This window comes from Arvicola amphibius, chromosome 2, assembly GCF_903992535.2.
Source record: "Arvicola amphibius chromosome 2, mArvAmp1.2, whole genome shotgun sequence".
NCBI lineage: Eukaryota > Metazoa > Chordata > Mammalia > Rodentia > Cricetidae > Arvicola > Arvicola amphibius.
The window spans coordinates 189696293-189716600 of record NC_052048.2 but is presented as its reverse complement, the minus strand read 5'-3'; the positions used below and the strand labels follow the sequence as shown (position 1 = coordinate 189716600).

Here is a 20308-nt window from a genome sequence, read left to right as displayed (position 1 = left end):
ACACATGTTATAGTGACATTCCTTATCAGCTGTGGTGGCTTGTGTTGTAATATTAACACTTTGGGGACCGAGGCAGAAGATTTGCCATGAGTTACATGCCAACCAAGGTTGTTTGTTGAGTTCCAGGCATCCTGGGTTATAATATGAGGTCCTATTTAAAAACACAGTAAGAAAAGCAAACAAAATTATCATGCCGCTTTTTAGACAGTTTGCTTTTAGCAGCTTATTCAGTTTCTGGACGTCAAAGCAGAGAACAGACAAAATGCAAAATCAACCAGCAGAACCGAATGGGCAAAAACACCTGCAAACCAGTGTCCAAAGTGTCCTCCGGGAAAATTCTGCAACTCAAAAACAAAAGGAAGCACAAAGTAATCAGAGCTTTTTGTCAAATGATTACTAAGAACCCAGTGAACTTTTCTCTGGAGATAGACAAATGGCCAACAGGAATGTGAAAATCGGCATCGCTGTTAGGGAAATGCCAATCAATACAACAAGGAAATACCTCAAACTACTAGCAACTTCTGACTCCACAATGAACTTTCCTTCTTGCTTACAGAAGGGAGAAAATGGCCTATTAACCAAGAATGAAGATTATGTCCCATGATCTCGAAGAGAGTCCTGTAACAGTACACTAGGGTGGATATCCCAATAGTTTTTACAGTCACAATGTGACTGACTACAGAGGGGTGCCCAACACAGGTGTCTCTCTGATTGTGACTACTTTCAGCCTAGGAACTTTTGGAATGCTCATTAGATATCACATCAATTACAGGTGGTTAGGGTACCTAAGATTAATTAATGCACAATATTACGAAAACAGCAATGGTCACTCCTTTTTTATAAATTTCTGTTACACTTTTTCTTTATGTTTAAACTATTTTTTTTTATAAAAATCCACTGCGTTTTACACAAGATAAAAGATAGTTTACTCTAAATCCATTATACCAGGTATTGAAAGGCCACTGATGTTTACAATGTTTTCTTATGAAGATGTAAATCCACTCTTTCCTCTCCAATACTTCTGGGAGAGCCGTCAACAGCTGAAGAAAACACACTTCAAAATACAGCTTTATATAAAACTCATCCATCCTTCCAGCCTACCTTGTTCCTTACAAATGGCTCCTTTCTCTTGACGTTTTCAGAAAATATGTGCTGAGACCTGTTGTTGGGTCTATTTGGTGATCAAGAGAACTTTGCAAAAATTAATTACAGCTAACCTGTCTAGGGTCATTAGTTTATACCTAAAGATTTGAAGTGCGTTTCTTTAATGTGGAAATGTTTTCCCTTTCCCCTTTATGTTATCTTTCCTTCATTAGAGAAGGCTCCCGACATCTCCAGTCCTGCTATTTTAAAATCCTGTCACTCTCTCTCAAATAGAAATGTATGAGTATATATTGCTACCAATATGGAGTTGAAATTATAAAGTTACTTTTGCTTACTGGTTAGCCATAGGATTAAAACAATAATTTAAAACAAATACAACATGAACCATACCAGTCAAGGATAAATGACTTTAAGAGTGTTTTACTGTGACCTGTTCTTTGAAGGAATAGCAATAATTCTCCCTGTATTGTCTGTTAGACAAGAAACCATCAGTCTGCTCTAATAAACCAATAGTCCTGTCTACCAAGACTCCACATGCTCCCAGGTTTGTACACATGGGAAGACACATATATATTAAGAATGGCTGCATCTGGGGGCTACTCAACAAAAGGAAATCTATGCTTGGTACCTCCTCAGTCATAGCCCCTAATGCCTGACTTTACTATGCCTTCTTAACTAAATTGATAGGGTATCAAACCACCTTCCAGTATCAGTGTTGATACCACAAAGGATACTCTCTGCCTTAGCCAGAAAAGCCTTTCATTGCAGTGAATAGACTCAAGGCTGAAGAAGATGCTTGGAATAAAGTACCATTGATTTATCCTTCAACAAGTTTTTTTTAAGGCTTGGGAATATTGCAAAGATGGTATAGTGAAAAAATAAGAGCTGGAAGATAAGGAGAAAGGCTACAAGATGCCACTTTGTAAACTTACCCTGGCCACAGTAACCATAAAACTCACAGTAGCTTCACCTGCTGGTACTGGGCTCACAGGAGTCAGTCCTGCTTTCAATCAGCCATGAATGCAGAGGAAGCTCAGGGGCCCTACTGCAAACCACTGAACTACTGGCAACTAATAGAGTCCAGGAAGTGGGGAACATAATTCCCACTGGTAAGCCTGAAAGGTTTAATGGATAATCCCAAACCTGTGGTCATGCAGAAAACCCTAGTTAAACTCTGTGGGACACAAAACATTAGCCAAAGTTGTGAATATGGGAACCAGATCTATAGGGGAAAGAAGGCTTAAGGGGTAGGAGAGAGAAAAGAGATGGAGTAGAGGCAGTAATCACAAAGCCTTGCATACTTCTATGAAATTGTCAAAGATCATAATCTATTAATAAAAAGATAAATGAATGGTTAATTGCTCATTTATTTATATTATTTATGCTTCTACAATTTGGAATTAAAGCTATAAAATATAACAACGACCAAACAAGTGATGTTTCCTCAGCTATCTACAAAACGTTTTGAAAAGGAGAAAATTCATTTAAAGCCATATTGTCTTTGCCCAATAGTGTAATTGTGAAAGTGTACTTCCCAGAGATTTATACATGATCTTTTATTTGACCAAATTAAGTGTGTTTTACTTCTAAAAAGTGATTGTGAAAACCAAGGCATCTGTGTAACTACAAATACCTAAATGATGGAACTCATTGAGAAGCCGCCTAGGAGAGCAATTAGAAGCCTATATTTTCTATGAGAGAATTTTAAATAAAAGTTTTTGGATGTCACTTAACAGACACAGGCCTGTTTTATGCATTGTTAAAGTCCAATTTTATACACCAGAATTTCTAATAGTTTTGGTTTTGTTATTTACTCTTTACATGTTATGTTGAGTACTTTATATGAAAGTTTTCTAGAATTTAAGTTTATCACACTGAAAATTCTGTTCCAAATAATAAGCACCGACATCAAAAAATCCTCAGTTTTGCACAGTGGCAACTTCAGAGTCAACTGAACATATGAAATTCTTTGTTTTTTCCCACTGTCTTTACAAAAATCCCCAAATTTCCTACCAAAAGGTAGAATTCATCAGTAGCTGGAGAGATGGCTCAGAGGTCAAAGCACTTGCTGTTCTTACAGAGGGTTGAGTTTGGTTCCCAGCACCCACATGCTGGCTTTGGACTGTAGGTAACTCCAGCTCCAACAGAGAATCCACCTCCCTCTTCTGACCTCCATAAGTGCATATCCCTTCACTCTAGCCTTGAGAACAGATTTGCAAAAAGCTAAACACAGATCAAAGCAGAAATACTGAGTAAAACACACAGAGAATACAAGGCAAAGGACAGAGACTGGGTGTGAGCAAAAATAAAAATAAAAAAAAATAAGCTGCAGTCCTCTGCCTATGTGGCCATTGCTCCCACCATCCTGTCCAGCACCTGTCCAGCTGTCACACTATCATTTTGCACCATTTTTGTCCCAGAATACTGAGAATGAACATTAAGTAGAACACACTCATAATAGTGACAGAACCACATTTTATTTCAAATAGAAACACATACAGTTATTATGTGTATGTGTACATATGTGCATATTGGTGTGTGTTTGTATGTTTGAGTAGGCCAGAGAGCAGCCTCAGTTTGTGTTCCTCCAGTGCTGCTCAACGTGTTTATTTTTTCATAGTTTCTTAGTGAAACCTGGAGTTCATCAACTACGTAGGTTGTCTGGCCAGAGAGTCACCCCAGCAGCCACTTGCCACTGCTTCCCAAGCCTCGAAACTGTAAGAATATTTTAAGATCCATACCAGCTACATAGCACTTTTGACCTACAAGGGTAGACGCTTCCTAGAGGAGCTACATGGCATTCTGATCAGCACTAGACAAGGCAGTTGTTGAAAACATTTTTAGAGAGAGTTGGCTATTAAGAGGCTCAACCGTGTCACAGTCTGGGAAGTCTTATCTCACTGGCTTCCTGACTTGAAGAACTAGACTGTTCTATCAAGACACTATACTTTAAGGCTTGAAGAGGGAAGCCTATCAGTTTTAACAAGCCAGTTTTGCAATTTAATGTTAATAAATGAGTGCTAAAGTAATGAAAATTCCCCAACTCACCTTTGGAGAGCTCAGCAAGTTGCCCTATGCCTTTGAACGGTGGCAAGGTTGAGAATGCTTGGAATTTGAAGACAGTGACTTTAGAATAGGTAACTTTCTCAAACTTTAGGAAAGAAATCTCCAGGGGCCAATTATGCTTTGTTTATTAAATGTCTCTTCTCTCCCATCCTCCCATATCTGGCTACTTCTGCACCCTAACACCCTAAGCATTTCAACTTTGCAAATACAAGTTTGCTGCCCTTGTCCCTGGAGCAAGACACGGGACCTGCCAAAATTTAATTTCTCAAAGGACCAACCTCTGTTTCTAAGTTGTTTTCACTTTAGAGGGTTCATAGTCTATCCAAGATGATGAGAATGCAAGTGTGGGTAAAACTCTACTTCTTCATTCCAGCTCAACTGTCTCTATCCTCCTTTGTCCAACCAGTCCAGTTCAGGGAACTATGGAGGTCATCTCTCTGTTCTCTGCGTATAACTTGATAATGTGAGAGTGAGCCATGAATCATTTTATTCTTATCCCTCATAATATTTTACATACTCTTGGTCTGCTCTTTATGTCTGGGGTTCTATCACCACATTCATTAACCTTCTTAGGATATTGGTGCCTGGCTGTTCTTTAAGGAAGACAGACCAGTTCATGGTTTAAAAGTTACAAAATTTACTTCTCTGACTTTATAATCAGAGTGCAACAAGCTCATGTAGCATGCTCTAGTGAAGATGGTAAATTCTGTGCAGTGAAATCCACAGAATTGAGAGACTTTTGTCCTTCCTCTTCCCTACAAGAGTAGAGGATTCCATGGGTAATATTTTTCTCATCTTCTTCTCTGAAAACTAGGGTTGTGCCAGGAAATCTGAAATCTTCAAAGTGAGGACAAGGCCATTCTCTCTTGGCCAATGGTCCAAGAACCATTCTTAAGAACTTGCTCTATAGATAAGATAACGTCTGCACAGAAAGGGCATTGTACTAGTGCTGGACCTGGAGAAAGAGACATAGCAAAGACTGTCAGTCAGTCCAGGGTCATGAAAACAGAAGGAAGGAGAGGATAACAGAAGGGAAAGGAAAGAAGTGGAGGGCAAGAAAAGTGTCTCCCTATTTCCAAAATATCCTTTATATTTTCCCTAAAACACTTTCTGTTTGTAATTCTCTTTACTCTCTGGATTTATCATATGATCTCTTATTCTTTTACTATAATTTAGTGATTGTAGGATAGATAGACTCCAGTTACATGAAAAATGAAGTCAGCAATTAACAACAGGGGCCTCATGAAATTACAAAGCTTCTATACAGAAAACCAAGCCATTAATTAAAGTGAGAGCCTACAAAGTAGTATTAAAATAATTTCTAGCTCTATATCACACATAGGATTAATAACTGGAATGGGCCAAAAAATTAAAAACTAAAAAGAAATCAAACAATTTAATCAATATAAAGGCTGATGCTATTAACAGACAGTTCTCAAATTAGCCAATTAACATACAAAAATAGTCAACTTTGTCATCCATCAGAAAAATACAGATACAACTACACTGAGATTTCATCTATCCCCAGTTAGATTGACAGTCATTGAAATATTATGTAGCAAATATTGGCTAGGATGTGGAAAGACAGTAACCTAATCCACTGGTGATAGGAATGGGTAATAATGCAACCATTATGAAACTGGAGGTTTCTTAAAAATTATCAAAGGATATCCATGTGATTTAGATATATTACTTGGGGGTATTTCCTAGTCAACATATCACTGAGAAACTTGCATGCCATTGTTCATTGCAGCACCATTAACAATGACTAAGTTATAGAACCGTCATAGGTGTCCATAAGCAGATACATAAACAAGGAGAATGTGCTATGTATGAAAACTAATTTTTCACCATTAAATATTCCTATCATTTGCAGAAAAGTGGACACACTAAGAGGTCCCCATATGACTTAAATTAACCCTAAAAGCCAGTATCAGAAAGATAAATGCTGCATGTTTTATTTAAGTTATGATTCCTTAGAGTTCCCAAAAATGCATAAAGTTGTATATGTATAGATGATGTAAATGTAAAAGGTAAATTATAGGAGAAGGAGCACAAAAGGAGAACAGGGATAAGAGAGATATGAGGAGGAAATACGATTGACACATTTTTTTTATAAAAAGCTTATTTTTTTAATGAGCAAAAATTATTTGGTAACTCTTGTTTAATGGTAATGAACTGAAGTTTCTGGAGAAAAAGCCACACCTGTGTAAGCAGTTCTGTATGGTGGAGTGACTGATGAGAAGGGCAGGGTGAAGGGGAGAATATGGAGTGGGTTTATTCATATTAAAGACTTTTATAAAGATAAATATGGAAAACAAATACAGTGACTACCTAAAATATTCACATATACGCATTAACAATGAAGTTTAAAGGAGTTACTCTACAATGGTGAAAATGTACACCAACTAGACACTCATACTAAAAACCAAAAACCTCAGTAACAGGAATAGGTAGCTTCTTTTTGAGTAATGTTCAATGGGGTCACATAGAGCCCAAGCATCATAGACCATTGCCATTTCTCTTGACTATCTTCCAGAACTTGATGGCAAGACCTTTTTGCTAATTATACTTGAGGCATAGAACATGAAGAAATCAAGTTGGTAATCACCTGGAAGCTTCATTCCTATTGGCTAGCTTTCATAGTGCTGGAAGGTACCATAGAAGAAACAATACATAGCCACAAATCCAGCCTTACAGAAAGTAATAGAAGGAAATTCACAATCAAAGGAGTCCAACATTGCCCAAAATAACTCAGACATCTAGTGACCCTTCACCAGCACATCTCAAAGAAAGGAAACACACAATCTCTACTACCAAATAAAAAATGACAACCGGAGTTAACATCCACTGGTCATTAATATCACTTAATATCAATGGACTCAATTCACCTATAAAAAGGCACCGGCTAAGAGATTGGATACAAAAACAGGATCCAACATTCTGCTGTTTACAAGAAACACACCTCAACCACAAAGACAGACATCTACTCAGAATAAAGGGTTGGGAAAAGGTCTATCAAGCAAATGGACCTAAGAAACAAGCCGGTGTGGCCATACTAATTTTTAACAAAGTTGACTTCAAACTAAAATCAATCAGAAGAGATGGAAAGGGACACTTTATACTCATTACAGGAAAAATCTATCAGAATGAAGTCTCAATCCTGAATATCTATGCCCCTAATACAAAAGCACCCACTTATATAAAAGAAACATTACTAGAACTCAAGGCAGCCATCAAACCAAACACACTGATAGTGGGAGACTTCAACACTCCTCTTTCACCAATGACAGGTCAATTCGACAGAAACCTAACAGAGAATTAAGAGACTTAATGGAGGTAATGAACCAAATGGACTTAACAGACATCTATAGAACATTCCACCCAAACAGGAAAGAATATACCTTCTTCTCTGCGGCTCATGGAACCTTTTCAAAAATTGACCACATACTCGGTAACAAAGCAAACTTCCACAGTTACAAAAACATATTAGTAACCACCTGCATCTTATCGGATCACCATGGATTAAAATTAGAATTCAACAACAATGCTACCCCCAGAAAGCCTAAAAACTCATGGAAACTGAACAGTCAACTACTGAACCACAGCTGGGTCAAGGAAGAAATAAAGAAAGAAATTAAAGTCTTTCTTGAATTTAATGAAAACAAAGATACAACATACTCAAACCTATGGGACACAATGAAAGCAGTGCTAAGAGGAAAATTCATAGCACTAAGTACCTACTTAAAAAAACGGAGAAAGCACACATTGGAGACTTAACAGCACACCTGAAAGCTTTAGAAAAGAAAGAAGCAGACTCACCTAGGAGAAGTAGAAGACTGGAAATAATCAAACTGAGGGCAGAAATCAACAAAATAGAAACACAGAAAACAATCCAAAGAATCAATGAAACATGAAGCTGGTTCTTGGAGAAACTCAACAAGATTGACAAACCCTTAGCCAAACTAATCAAACGGCAGAGGGAGAACACACAAATTAATAAGATCAGAAATGAAAAGGGGGACATAACCACAGACACAGAGGAAATTCAGAGAATCATTAGATCTTACTACAAAAGCCTGTATGCCACAAAATTGGAAAATGTAAAAGAAATGGACAGTTTTTTAGATAAATACCATATACCAAAGTTAAACCAGGACCAGGGAAATGCTCTAAATCGACCTGTTAGTCGCGAAGAATGAGAAACTGTTATCAGAAACCTCCCTACCAAAAAGAGCCCAGGACCAGATGGTTTCAATGCGGAATTCTACCAGAACTTCCAAGAAGACCTAATATCTATACTCCTTAAGGTATTTCATAATATAGAAACACAAGAGTCACTGCCAAATTCCTTCTATGAAGCTACAGTTACCCTGATACCTAAACCACACAAAGACTCAACCAAGAAAGAGAATTACAGGCCAATCTCACTCATGAACATTGACGCAAAAATTCTCAATAAAATACTGGCAAACAGAATCCAAGAACACATTAGAAAAACTATCCATTACGATCAAGTAGGCTTCATCCCAGAGATGCAGGGCTGGTTCAACATACGAAAATCTATCAATGTAATCCATCATATAAATAAACTAAAGGAAAAAAAACCATATGGTCATCTCATTAGATGCTGAAAAAGCATTTGACAAAATTCAGCACCCTTTTATGATAAAGGTCTTGGAGAGATTAGGGATACAAGGGTCATTCCTAAATATAATAAAAGCTATTTACAGCAAGCCGACAGCTAACATCAAATTAAACGGAGAGAAACTCAAGGCTATCCCACTAAATTCAGGAACACGACAAGGCTGTCCACTCTCTCCTTATCTCTTCAATATAATGCTTGAAGTTCTGGCAATAGCAATAAGACAACATAAGGGAATCAAGGGGATTCAATTTGGAAAGGAAGAAGTTAAACTTTCATTATTTGCAGATGATATGATAGTATACATAAGCGACCCCAAAAACTCCACCAAAGAACTCCTACAGCTGATAAACTCCTTCAGTAACGTGGCAGGTTACAAGATCAACTCCAAAAAATCAGTCGCCCTCCTATACACAAAGGATAAGGAAGCAGAGAGGGAAATCAGAGAAGTATCACCTTTCACAATAGCCACAAATAGCATAAGATATCTGGGAGTATCTCTAACCAAGGAAGTGAAGGATTTATTTGACAAGAACTTTAAGTCTTTGAAGAAAGAAATTGAAGAGGATACCAGAAAATGGAAGGATCTCCCCTGCTCGTGGATTGGGAGGATCAACATAGTAAAAATGGCAATTCTACCAAAAGCAATCTATAGATTCAATGCAATCCCAATCAAGGTCCCATTAAAATTCTTCACAGAGATTGAGAGGACAATAATCAACTTTATATGGAAAAACAAGAAACCCAGGATAGCCAAAAAAATCTTATACAATAAAGGTACTTCTGGAGGCATTACCATCCCTGACTTCAAACTCTATTACAGAGCTACAGTATTGAAAACAGCTTGGTATTGGCATAAAAACAGAGAAGTTGACCAATGGAATCGTATAGAAGACCCGGATCTTAAACCACAAACCTACGAACACCTGATTTTTGATAAAGGAGCCAAAAGTACACAATGGAAGAAAGAGGGCATCTTCAACAAATGGTGCTGGCATAACTGGATGTCAACCTGTAGAAGAATGAAAGTAGATCCATATCTATCACCATGCACAAAACTCAAGTCCAAATGGATTAAAGACCTCAATATTAATCTGAACACATTGAGCTTGATAGAGGAGAAAGTGGGAAGTACTCTACAACAAATGGGCACAGGGAACCGTTTCCTACGCATAACCCCAGCTGCACAGACTTTAAGGGCAACATTGAATAAATGGGACCTCCTGAAGTTGAGCAGCTTCTGTAAAGCAAAGGTCATTGTCACTAAGACACAAAGGCAGCCTACTGACTGGGAAAAGATCTTCACCAACCCTGCAACTGACAAAGGTCTGATCTCTAAAATATATAAGGAACTCAAGAGACTAGATGGTAAAATGCCAATTAACCCAATTAAAAAATGGGGCGCTGAACTGAACAGAGAATTCTCAACAGAAGACGTTCAAATGGCCAAAAGACACTTAAGGTCATGCTCAACCTCCCTAGCTATCAGGGAAATGCAAATCAAAACAACTTTGAGATATCATCTTACACCTGTCAGATTGGCTAAAATCCAAAACACCAATAATAACCTTTGCTGGAGAGGTTGTGGGGTAAGGGGTACACTCATCCATTGCTGGTGGGAATGCAAACTTGTGCAACCACTTTGGAAAGCAGTGTGGCGGTTTCTCAGGAAATTCGGGATCAACCTACCCCAGGACCCAGCAATTCCACTATTGGGAATCTACCCAAGAGATGCCCAATCATAGTACAAAAGCATATGCTCATCTATGTTCACAGCAGCACTATTTGTAATAGCCAGATCCTGGAAACAACCTAGATGCCCTTCAGTGGAAGAATGGATGAAGAAACTGGGGAATATATATATGCTAGAATACTACTCAGCGGTAAAAAACAATGACATCTTGAATTTTGCAGGCAAATGGATGGAAATAGAAAACACTATTCTGAGTGAGGTAACCCAGACCCAAAAAGATGAACATGGGATGTACTCACTCATAATCGGTTTCTAGCCATAATTAAAGGACATCGAGCCTATAATTCGGGATCCTTGAGAAGATAATAAAAAGGTGAATCCCCCCCCCAAAAAAGATATAGTAATCCTCCTGGATATTGGAAGTAGACACGATCACCAGGCAAAATTGGGAACTTGAGGGTTGGGCGAGACTGGGCCAAGGGAAGATGGGGAGAGAAAGGTGTGAAGGGGAGAATGAGGGGAGCTCAGAGGAATGGGATGCTTGGGATACAGGAAGGGTGGATATGGGAGCAGGGAAGCATATATCTTAATTTAAGGAGCTACCTGAGGGTTGTCAAGAGACTTGACTCTAGAGGGGTTCCCAGGTTTCCAGGGAGACGCCCCCAGTTAGTTCCTTGGGCAGCTGAGGAGAGGGAGCCTGAAAAGGCCAGTTCCTATAGCCATACTGATGAATTTCTTGCATATCACCATAGAACCTCCACCTGGCGATAGATGAAGAAAATGACAGAGCCCCACATTGGAGCACCGGACTGAGCTCCCAAGGTCCTGATGAGGAGCAGAAGGAGAGAGAACATGAGAAAGAAAGTCAGGACCGTGAGGGAACCTCCATCTGGCGATAGATGGGGAAAATGACTGAGCCCCACATTGGAGCACTGGACTGAGCTCCCAAGGTCCTGATGAGGAGCAGAAGGAGAGAGAACATGAGGGAGAAAGTCAGGAACATGAGGGGTGCGTTCACTCATGGAGACGGTGGGACAGAACTAATGGGAGATCACCAACTCCAGTTGGAATGGGACTGATGGATCATGCAACCAAACCCGACTCTCTGAATGTGGCCAACAGCGGGGGCTGACTGAGAAGCAAAGGACAATGGCGCTGGGCTCTGATTCTTCTGCATGGACGGGCTCTGTGGGAGCCTTCTCAGCTTGGTAGATCACCTTCCTGGACCTGGGGGGAGTTGGGAGGACCTTGGTCTTAGCATAGAGTGGGGAACCCTGATGGCTCCTTGGCCTTGAGAGGGAGCGAGGGGAGGTATGGGTGGAGGGGATGGGAGGGAAGGGGGAGAAGGAGAGGAGGAAAGGGGAAGGAGGAGGGGAGGGAGGGGGGAGGAGGAGGGGAGGAGATGGAAATTTTTTAAATATAAAAAAATAAACCATAAGAAAAAAATTAACTCACTCTCCCCCCCCTCTCTCTCTGTCTGTCTGTCTCTGTCTCTGTCTCTCTCTGTCTCTCTCTGTCTCTCTCTGTCTCTCTCTCTCTCTCTCTCTCTCTCTTCTCTCTCATCCAGCTGTGAACCCTATTAACTACAACAATCACTAGCCAGATAAGACAGGCCCACTGGTGTAATAATGGCATGGACATAATAGGAGTAATCGATCACTTTCTGGTTTTATCTAAGGCCCACTTCATGAGATGGAACCCATATCTGACATTGTTAAAGGAACCAAGAACTTATGGATAGATAGATCATAGATGCTAAAGGAAAACCAACACAAATATTTTATTCTACTAAATGCACACAGTATTAAGATGATTCATAGTGACTTGTTGCTTAAACTATAGATCAGTCCTAATCAGAATCTTCCTCTTGCCAGTGATGGCAGTTAACACAAAGACCCTCAATTGGTCAATATCCAGAGAAAGTGACTGAAGTACTCAGCCCTGAATGGAACAACCTTACTCTACCTCTACCCTCAAGGTTCTTGGAAATTCATGGAATAGGGAGTAGAAAGATTATAAGAGCCTGGGGTGGTTAATAATCTCATTACTCACAGTGTTGTGACAGCATGCACAAGACCTGCACAAGCTTCAGCTATACAAAATCCCAGCATTGAGGTGGTGGATAGTGGGTATGAAATCTTACCACTATCTGAGGGCTATTGATATTTAATAGTTCTGGGAGAGGAAGATTTTGCTTTCTCTAATAATATGACATAACTCCTGGTAGACTGACCACATACCAGTGCAGGTGCCATTCCCCGAATTACCAGGAACATAGAACCTGGACTCTGTGCAGAAAGAAAAAGAGGAAGAATAAATTCCAATGTTGATTGAGAAGAGCTAGAAGCGTGGAGATGGTAACTACAGGAGGAGTTGGGGAAAGGACACAAATACTATTAGAATACATTGTAGGAGATTCTCAAAGAATTAATAAAAGTGTTGTTTAAAAAATATTCATTACTGTGCAGATCTACAATGTTGCTTGTCCAATTTCAAATTATTTTGGCTTTTTTAAAACCTCCTTAATAGCCATTCATGGCCCACATCTTAATCTGTCCTACCATCTTTGTGGTTAACAGGTCAAAAGGTTTTGGACTTTATTAAGAGGTCACTAGTTTCTGTCAACACAACAGAAAATACCATTAGATGGCAGAAGCCTATAAAGCAGAATTTGTCACTTTGTTGCAATCTATCTACCCGATATTTCCACAAATGTATTTTTAAGGTGCTTGAATTATGACTTTCTTTTTGTTTATAACTGTAGAACTTCATAAAATTGTTTCCACGTTGGAACATGTTATTTAGCCTAACCTAAATATGTGTTCCTGGTCTGTGCTCATGCATATTTACTTGAAGAATAAATTATCTCTCATTCCATCTAAGTTAAGAACTGTGCTTTAGATTGACAACAACTTTTCTTTCATTAAAATTTTAAAATCAACTAAATTGGTATATATTTCAAAAATGTGTGCTGGGACCCATAAGATGGTCAAACATTAAAAGTACTTGTCAAACAAGACTGACAAGATCAAACTGGAGTTTGATCTCCAGAACTGACAACAGGCAGATGCAGTAGCATGCATCTGCAACCCAAGCACTTCTACTAGGAGGTGGGAGACAGAGGTAAGAGAATCTCTGAGAAGTTCATGGACCAGCAGGTCCAGGTATGCAGAGTAATGAAAATATTAAAGAGCCTATTAAAACAAGTGGGTAAAAAGAGTCAGCTTTCAAAAACTGTTCTCTTCATGAAATTGTGAAGTTGGCTTGGCCCAGCTGCCTTGAGAGGCATGCATCACAGATTTTTCAGGTCAGAGTCAGTAGCTACTGAGGCATTCTGCTTCTTTCAGTTCCTGAAGAAACAAGGCACTCCCTCAGACACTGAAGCATTCAGGCCTCTTTGTGTTTCTCTGTATGTTCCCTCAGAAGTTAAGTAAGCATGGAAGCTTGACGAAGCAATTGGTCTTAACATCAATCTTGTGTACCCTGTATAACTTGCAAAGATCATTGTATCCTGGCAACACAAACTGTATTGATCCTGGAAATTGCCACCCATATTCTGTTTCTGAAAAGGGAATAAGAAAGTCTGATTGCTCTCAATAAAATTGTCATAGCCTAAGTCTTGCTGTGGCCCTACCAACTTAAGTGTGGTTTGATTTCTTACTGGCCCTATCAGGTAAACTTATGGGATATTTGTGCACTGGGTGAAGATATACTGCTGTTGGTAGCTTAATAAAAAGCTGAATGTCCAATAGCTAGGCAGGAAGTATGTGTGGGATTTCCTGGGAAGAGGAGGATGAACCTAAGTATGTGAGAGACAACAGGGGATAGAGATAGGACACAGGAGGTTCAAGATGGAAGAGAAGAAATGCCATGTGATATATTAGATTAATATGTGTTAATTCAAGTTATAAGAGCTAGTTAGGAAAAAGCCTAAGCTAAGGCCAAGCTTTCATGATTAATAATTAGTCTCCATGTAATTATTTCTGAGTCAGCACTCAAACAAAATTCCAACTACATATGGAGCCCAAACCCTGGGCATGTATTTCCATATAGGGCCTGAGAAATCTTTTTTTTTTTTAAAAAAGAAACCAAACAATAGAAAGGTGGACAGGGCTTCCTAGTAACCCTGTGCTTATGACATACAGAGGTGTGGTTGCTGTACAGCAAGCACTTGAGTAACTGGCATGCTAAGTAGAAACAGCACAGGCTCAGAAAACTTCCAGAGCTGGGACAGAAAAATGCTGCTCCTGATCAATTCTATGGGAGTAAGGCTCAGTTCTCCTCTCCTGAACTGAAGCAGGACAGAGTTAGCTACAAGTGCAGAGCTACTCGGTAGGTTTAAGGTTTGGCTCACATGGTCAGGTGTGTACTAAAGAAGTCCGGACTGAGAAAATCTCTAAACAGTTACAGTATAAAAATGGGTATAGACAGTCAAAAAATTGTTTAAAAATCATAAAGTGAGGGCTGGAGAGATGGCTCAGTGGTTAAGAGCATTGACTGCTTTTCCATAAGTCCCTAGTTCAATTCCCAACAACCACATGGTAGCTCACAAGCATCCATATTGAGATTTGGTGCCCTCTTTCTTACCTGCAGGCATACAAGCAGGCAGAACACTGTATATATAATAAATAAATAAATCTTTAAAAAATAATAGAGAGTAGTTATATAAAAAGGAAAAATTTATATAAAGATGGGAAATATACAGGGTGTCTGGATCCTGTATGCTGCTTAGTTGACTTTAAATTTTTAAATGCTAATGGACAAAGAACAATAGATACTGAGAGACACTGGAGTATGGAAACTGCCAAATTAAGCAAATCTGTATATTTTAAGAATGTCTTAACTTCAGAATGGAATTCAGAAAATGTGCTTCAATGAGGGAGGGATTATGCTTTTGTTTCCCTAGGAAATGAAAATCTATGGATTCTTTAAAGTTAATAGAGATCAGATTTGACAAGGGAAGACCTCCTGAGGATCTTGATTATAGACATGAGGGCAGAGGCCAGAAAAAACTATGGGACAGGTGATGTGTATGCTGATCCCTCTACTTGAATACAGTTTGGAGACTGGTAAAGACACAAAAAATCTTATTGGCTACAGAGTTCTCGTGGCTTATTATTGTATGATGTTCTTTCATATTGCATGAATAGAAGTTTGGGCATACAGTTCAAACCAACTAATAAAGTTAACAGATGTCTCTTACCTTCTCAAATATAAAACAAAAATAGTCTTTAGCTGACTTGTGCACACCACAAATTCCATACTTGTGTTAATGCAGATATATGTGTTACATTTAAAATTTGGGGTATTTACAGAAAAAGGACAAGATACCAATAAAGACAAGTAGTCCAAGTGATTCAGCCTCTCAGAATGCCTCTGTTGCAGTTCCCTCAGAACAACTTCAAAGCTGCTAGCTGAGATGGTCCAGTCTCACAGACTATTTCACCAAGACTTCAGATAAACTCTATGCTTTCCCATCATAGAGGGAATAAACAAAAATCAATACAGGTAGCTCTCCCAGAACTTGACCATTATCTCAATTTTCTCAAGGTTCCAGAAAGATACGATTACCCCCAGACAACAGGGTCTAGAGTACACTATGCCCACATTCCCAAGAGGTGGGGTGGGTGATTTTGGCCATTCAGTGAGTTATGAATGTTTGTTATCATTTTGGGGGGGGGGCGTTAGCTTTAAGTTGTTATTGTTCATGGTCAGCAAAACAGCTGAATAAAGGAGATTACATTCACACATCTCTTTCTGAAGGAAAAAAGAAGCGATATAATGTAGAAATTATGGGATAAAATGGCCATTTGTTGAGTCTACTTTTAAACTTAAAAACAACTACTCATCTCAAATATTTAAATGGGTATAATAAAGAAATACAGGTTAGTAGTCATCTATAACAATCAAACATAGTTATGTTAGGTATGTTTTCAAGGTCAAAGAGACATTTTTTATATGTATAGGTGGCCTTTAAACACTTCAAAGACCTACAGAATATGGAATTTTAAATGTTTTAAGAGCATAAAGCTTTTCATGATAGTGAGGCATGTCTGCTCCTGGCAGCACCAACTTACTACAAAAGAGGATGACAAGCTTCCCAGAATCTCTTTATGGGGTTGCTTTCAATGTGGCAATGGTAGACATTTTGGCAAAAAAAAAAAGCACCTTTGCCTCAACTGATGACAATATGCTGTCCAAATTGGACAAGCAGGACACAAAAGAAGGCAATGGCCAAACTTTGCCAAGACAAAGTAGAAGAGTCCTTCAAAAATTTCTTGCTTCACAAAACAATGTGTTTAATATTCTAGGCATGTAGGTCAAATAGGGATGCCTCAATGTAGCAGGAGGTAACTTTGGTTACTGTCCAGGAAGTCAATTGTTTCTATAATTTCTGTAGTTTTGTAAGTTGCTAGCTCTGTGCTTACTATTTATTCAGGTAGTATTATATCTTTCTTTGATAGGGTTGAAGACTAGATAGTTATAGTTATAGTTTTCCTTGTTACCAAATACAAAAAAGAAACTTACATAAATTATGTAAAGTTTATAAGGTTGAGAAACATAAAAGCTTAAGATGTTAATCTAAGATTTTTTAGGATCTAAAAGTATAATTTTAGGATGGTAATACAAACTAGTATAGAAAGCAAATTAGGTACAAAACTTTGGGCTCACCAAGATAGGATAGATAATGGGATATATTTTTCTGAATTTGCCAAATACAGTTGGACTGGACATAGCACATATAATTCTTACCTGATAATTGTTCTTATTGTACATAGTTTTACCATGTTAGAGTTAAAACATTTCCTTTGTATTTAGACAAAAAGGGGAAAGGTTGTGGGATATTGGTACATTGTGTGAAGATACATTGCTGTGACTAATGTAATAAAAATTTGAATGGCCATGAGCTAGATAGGAGGAATAGAGAGGATTTCTTGAGAGAGAAAGGAAGAAGAGGATGAATCTAGGCATGTGAGAGACACCAGGAAACACGAAGTAGAAACATGAGATATAAGATGGAGGAGAGATAATGCCACATGATATGATGTAGATTAATATAAATAGTCTAATTTAAGTTATAAGAACTAGTTATGAAGGAGACATATGATCACATGTTTTGATCATAGTCACACCTCCCCAACTCTTCCCAGATCCAGCCCCTCTTTTTTTATCAACCCGACTTGTATCTTCTTTTCATCTTACATCTTAAGTCTTATGCTGCCCATTTATTCTTGGATATGTGGCCTTCCACTGGACTGTGATTTGCTTACCAGGGACTTTGCTTTTAGAGAAAACTGACTCACGCTCTCCCAGCCTCTAACAATTTCTGATAGCACTTTTGTTCAAGGAAGGTCTTCATGTTCACATGCTACCTAAGACTTTAGTAAACAACTTATCTTCTAATACCCCCAAACTGAACAAGTATTTTCTTTATATTTGTTCAGAAAATGCTACTTTAATGGTGAAAAAAGTATTAAATAATAAATTGTGCAAGCAACAGGAAGTCAATAGCATTTCTAATGTGCAGAAATCACATGGAGTAAATCTACATACCTTTACCGCAAGAACCTTACTATCTATTTGGTGAATAGAGTCAGAATCTAGACTAATAATGAAGGGCATTTTGGTTTGTTTATGGTTTTGTTTTCGATTTATCAATACATAGTTAAAACTACAGCATGCCACAAAATCATAATCCATCTTGAAAGAAAATTTAAGAAGAAAGTGCATAGCTATCATTTCCTACTTATCTATAATGTGTTTTGTTGGACTGTTGGAAAGAAGAAAAAATCATTTTTATCTCGTTTTTTCCTTTAGTTTCTCCACTGCTCTTTTCAAAGCCCCAATCACGTCATTGTTCCTCAAGCTGTAGATAAGGGGATTGAGCATTGGGGTCACTACAGCATAGAAGAGAGCAACCATCTTCTCCTGTCCTGCTGAGGATCTGCCCACAGGCCTCATATAAGTAAATATGGCTGTTCCAAAGCACATAGAAACCACTGTGAGGTGAGAAGCACAAGTCCCAAAGGCTTTGCGTCGTCCCTGGGAAGAGCGAATACGCAGAATGGCAGTGACTATGTGAGTATAGGAAAAGAGCACCAGGATGCAGGGAAGCATGATCACCAGAAATCCTGAGATGGCCACCATGACCTTGTTGAGGAAGATGTCCACACAAGATAGCCTTAGCACAGCCAGCATCTCACAGGCAAAGTGATTGATGACCTTATGACAGAAGGGTAACTGGAAGATCATGACAGTTTGCATTAGTGAGTTTGCGAGACCAGCAGTCAGGCAGACCGAAGTCAGTCCCAGGCACAGCCCTCCATGCATAATGACCATGTAGTGCAGAGGGTAGCACACTGCCACGTAGCGGTCATAGGCCATGGCACCTAGCAGGAAGAACTCCGTGCTGCCCATTGCTAAGGAGATATACAGCTGCATCACACATCTGTGAAACGAGATGGACTTCCAGGCTGACAGGAAGTGGATGAGCATCTGGGGCACCGTGCTGTTGGTATAACAGATGTCCACAAATGACAGGATACTGAGGAAGAAGTACATGGGTGTATGGAGCCTGCTGTCCAGCACTATGAGGAGGATGATGAGCAGGTTCCCTAGGACGGTCATCAGGTACATGGCCAGAAACAGCACAAACAAGGAGACTTGAGTCCCCCAGTCACTGGACAACCCCAACAGTAAGAACTCACTCACCCGTGTCTGATTTTCCTTGCCCATTAGCTCCCTGAGAATTGAGCCCAAGTTATATATCAACAAATATCAGATCATAACCAAAACCCTTCACAGAATGTCTGTTAAATGGAGAACTTATTAAAATGCTTCAATCTTTCAATTGAAAAGTGTGACCATAAAACTTCACTCTCTGCTTCACATTCAATTTTTATCTTAAGTTTGTGACTTTGCTGAATGTCAATTTCCCTGAACCCACAGTGAGATAGCTTAACAGTTATAAACACTTTTCTATTAATTTACCTTTTGTTGCTGAGTTCTCCAACTCTAAAAAAATGATGCTCAATTTTTTTTGTCTATTCAAGAATTGTGAGTTTCAATTTAGAAAACAGAAAGTGCGAGTAGATTTTTTTGAGGTACAAGGAAATGTCAAAAACACTGTTTCAGAGTGAGTAAAAATTTAAAAGTAAAACCTATGTGACCCTGTCCCATCTTTAAAATCTTCATGATTGTCTCTGTCTCTTAGAAGACACAAGGGAATCATCCCCAGTGTTATGTTTTTCCTCCAGAAGAGTGGCAAAGAAGAGGTTAACGATAGAGTATATCTGTAAAGACACAAGGCCAATTCAGAAATGCACTAGCTAGCATCTCTCTTAAATATAATATCTTACCCCTACCACAAATACTACCTTTAACCATGGAATTATAGAAATCATTTCCTTTAACCATAGGACAATGAAAATCATTACCTAAAAACCATGGAACCTCAGAAATCATTATCTATAACCATGGGACTATGGAAATCTAGCAACACATTCCAACTGTCTTTTCAGATACATCTGAAACCACCAGGCATAGGACTTTGATCATCTACATAGGAAACAGACAGCTGATGCAAGATATTTTTGGATCTGCCAAAAGGGAGCACAAATTTAAGTTTGCCCTGTTTACTGGGCATTGGAGGAAGGGAGGGAGAGTTATATTCCTTCTAACAAGTTCTTAGCCAAGAAGGAAAAAGGGATGTAATGTGACTGACTATAACAATGCCTAAAGACTTCCAGCTATGAATCGCAGCATAGGTTTGAGACACCCCAATATTCTACAGTGATACT

General features: G+C 38.8%; 1 protein-coding gene across 1 annotated transcript; it reads right to left on the bottom strand.

The window, feature by feature from the left end:
• Positions 1–18305: 18305 nt before the first annotated feature.
• Positions 18306–19244, bottom strand: LOC119807363 (olfactory receptor-like protein OLF3). Its single transcript, XM_038319392.2, has one exon. It carries the CDS (start codon positions 19242–19244, stop codon positions 18306–18308), a length of 939 nt encoding a protein of 312 aa, XP_038175320.2.
• Positions 19245–20308: the final 1064 nt, after the last annotated feature.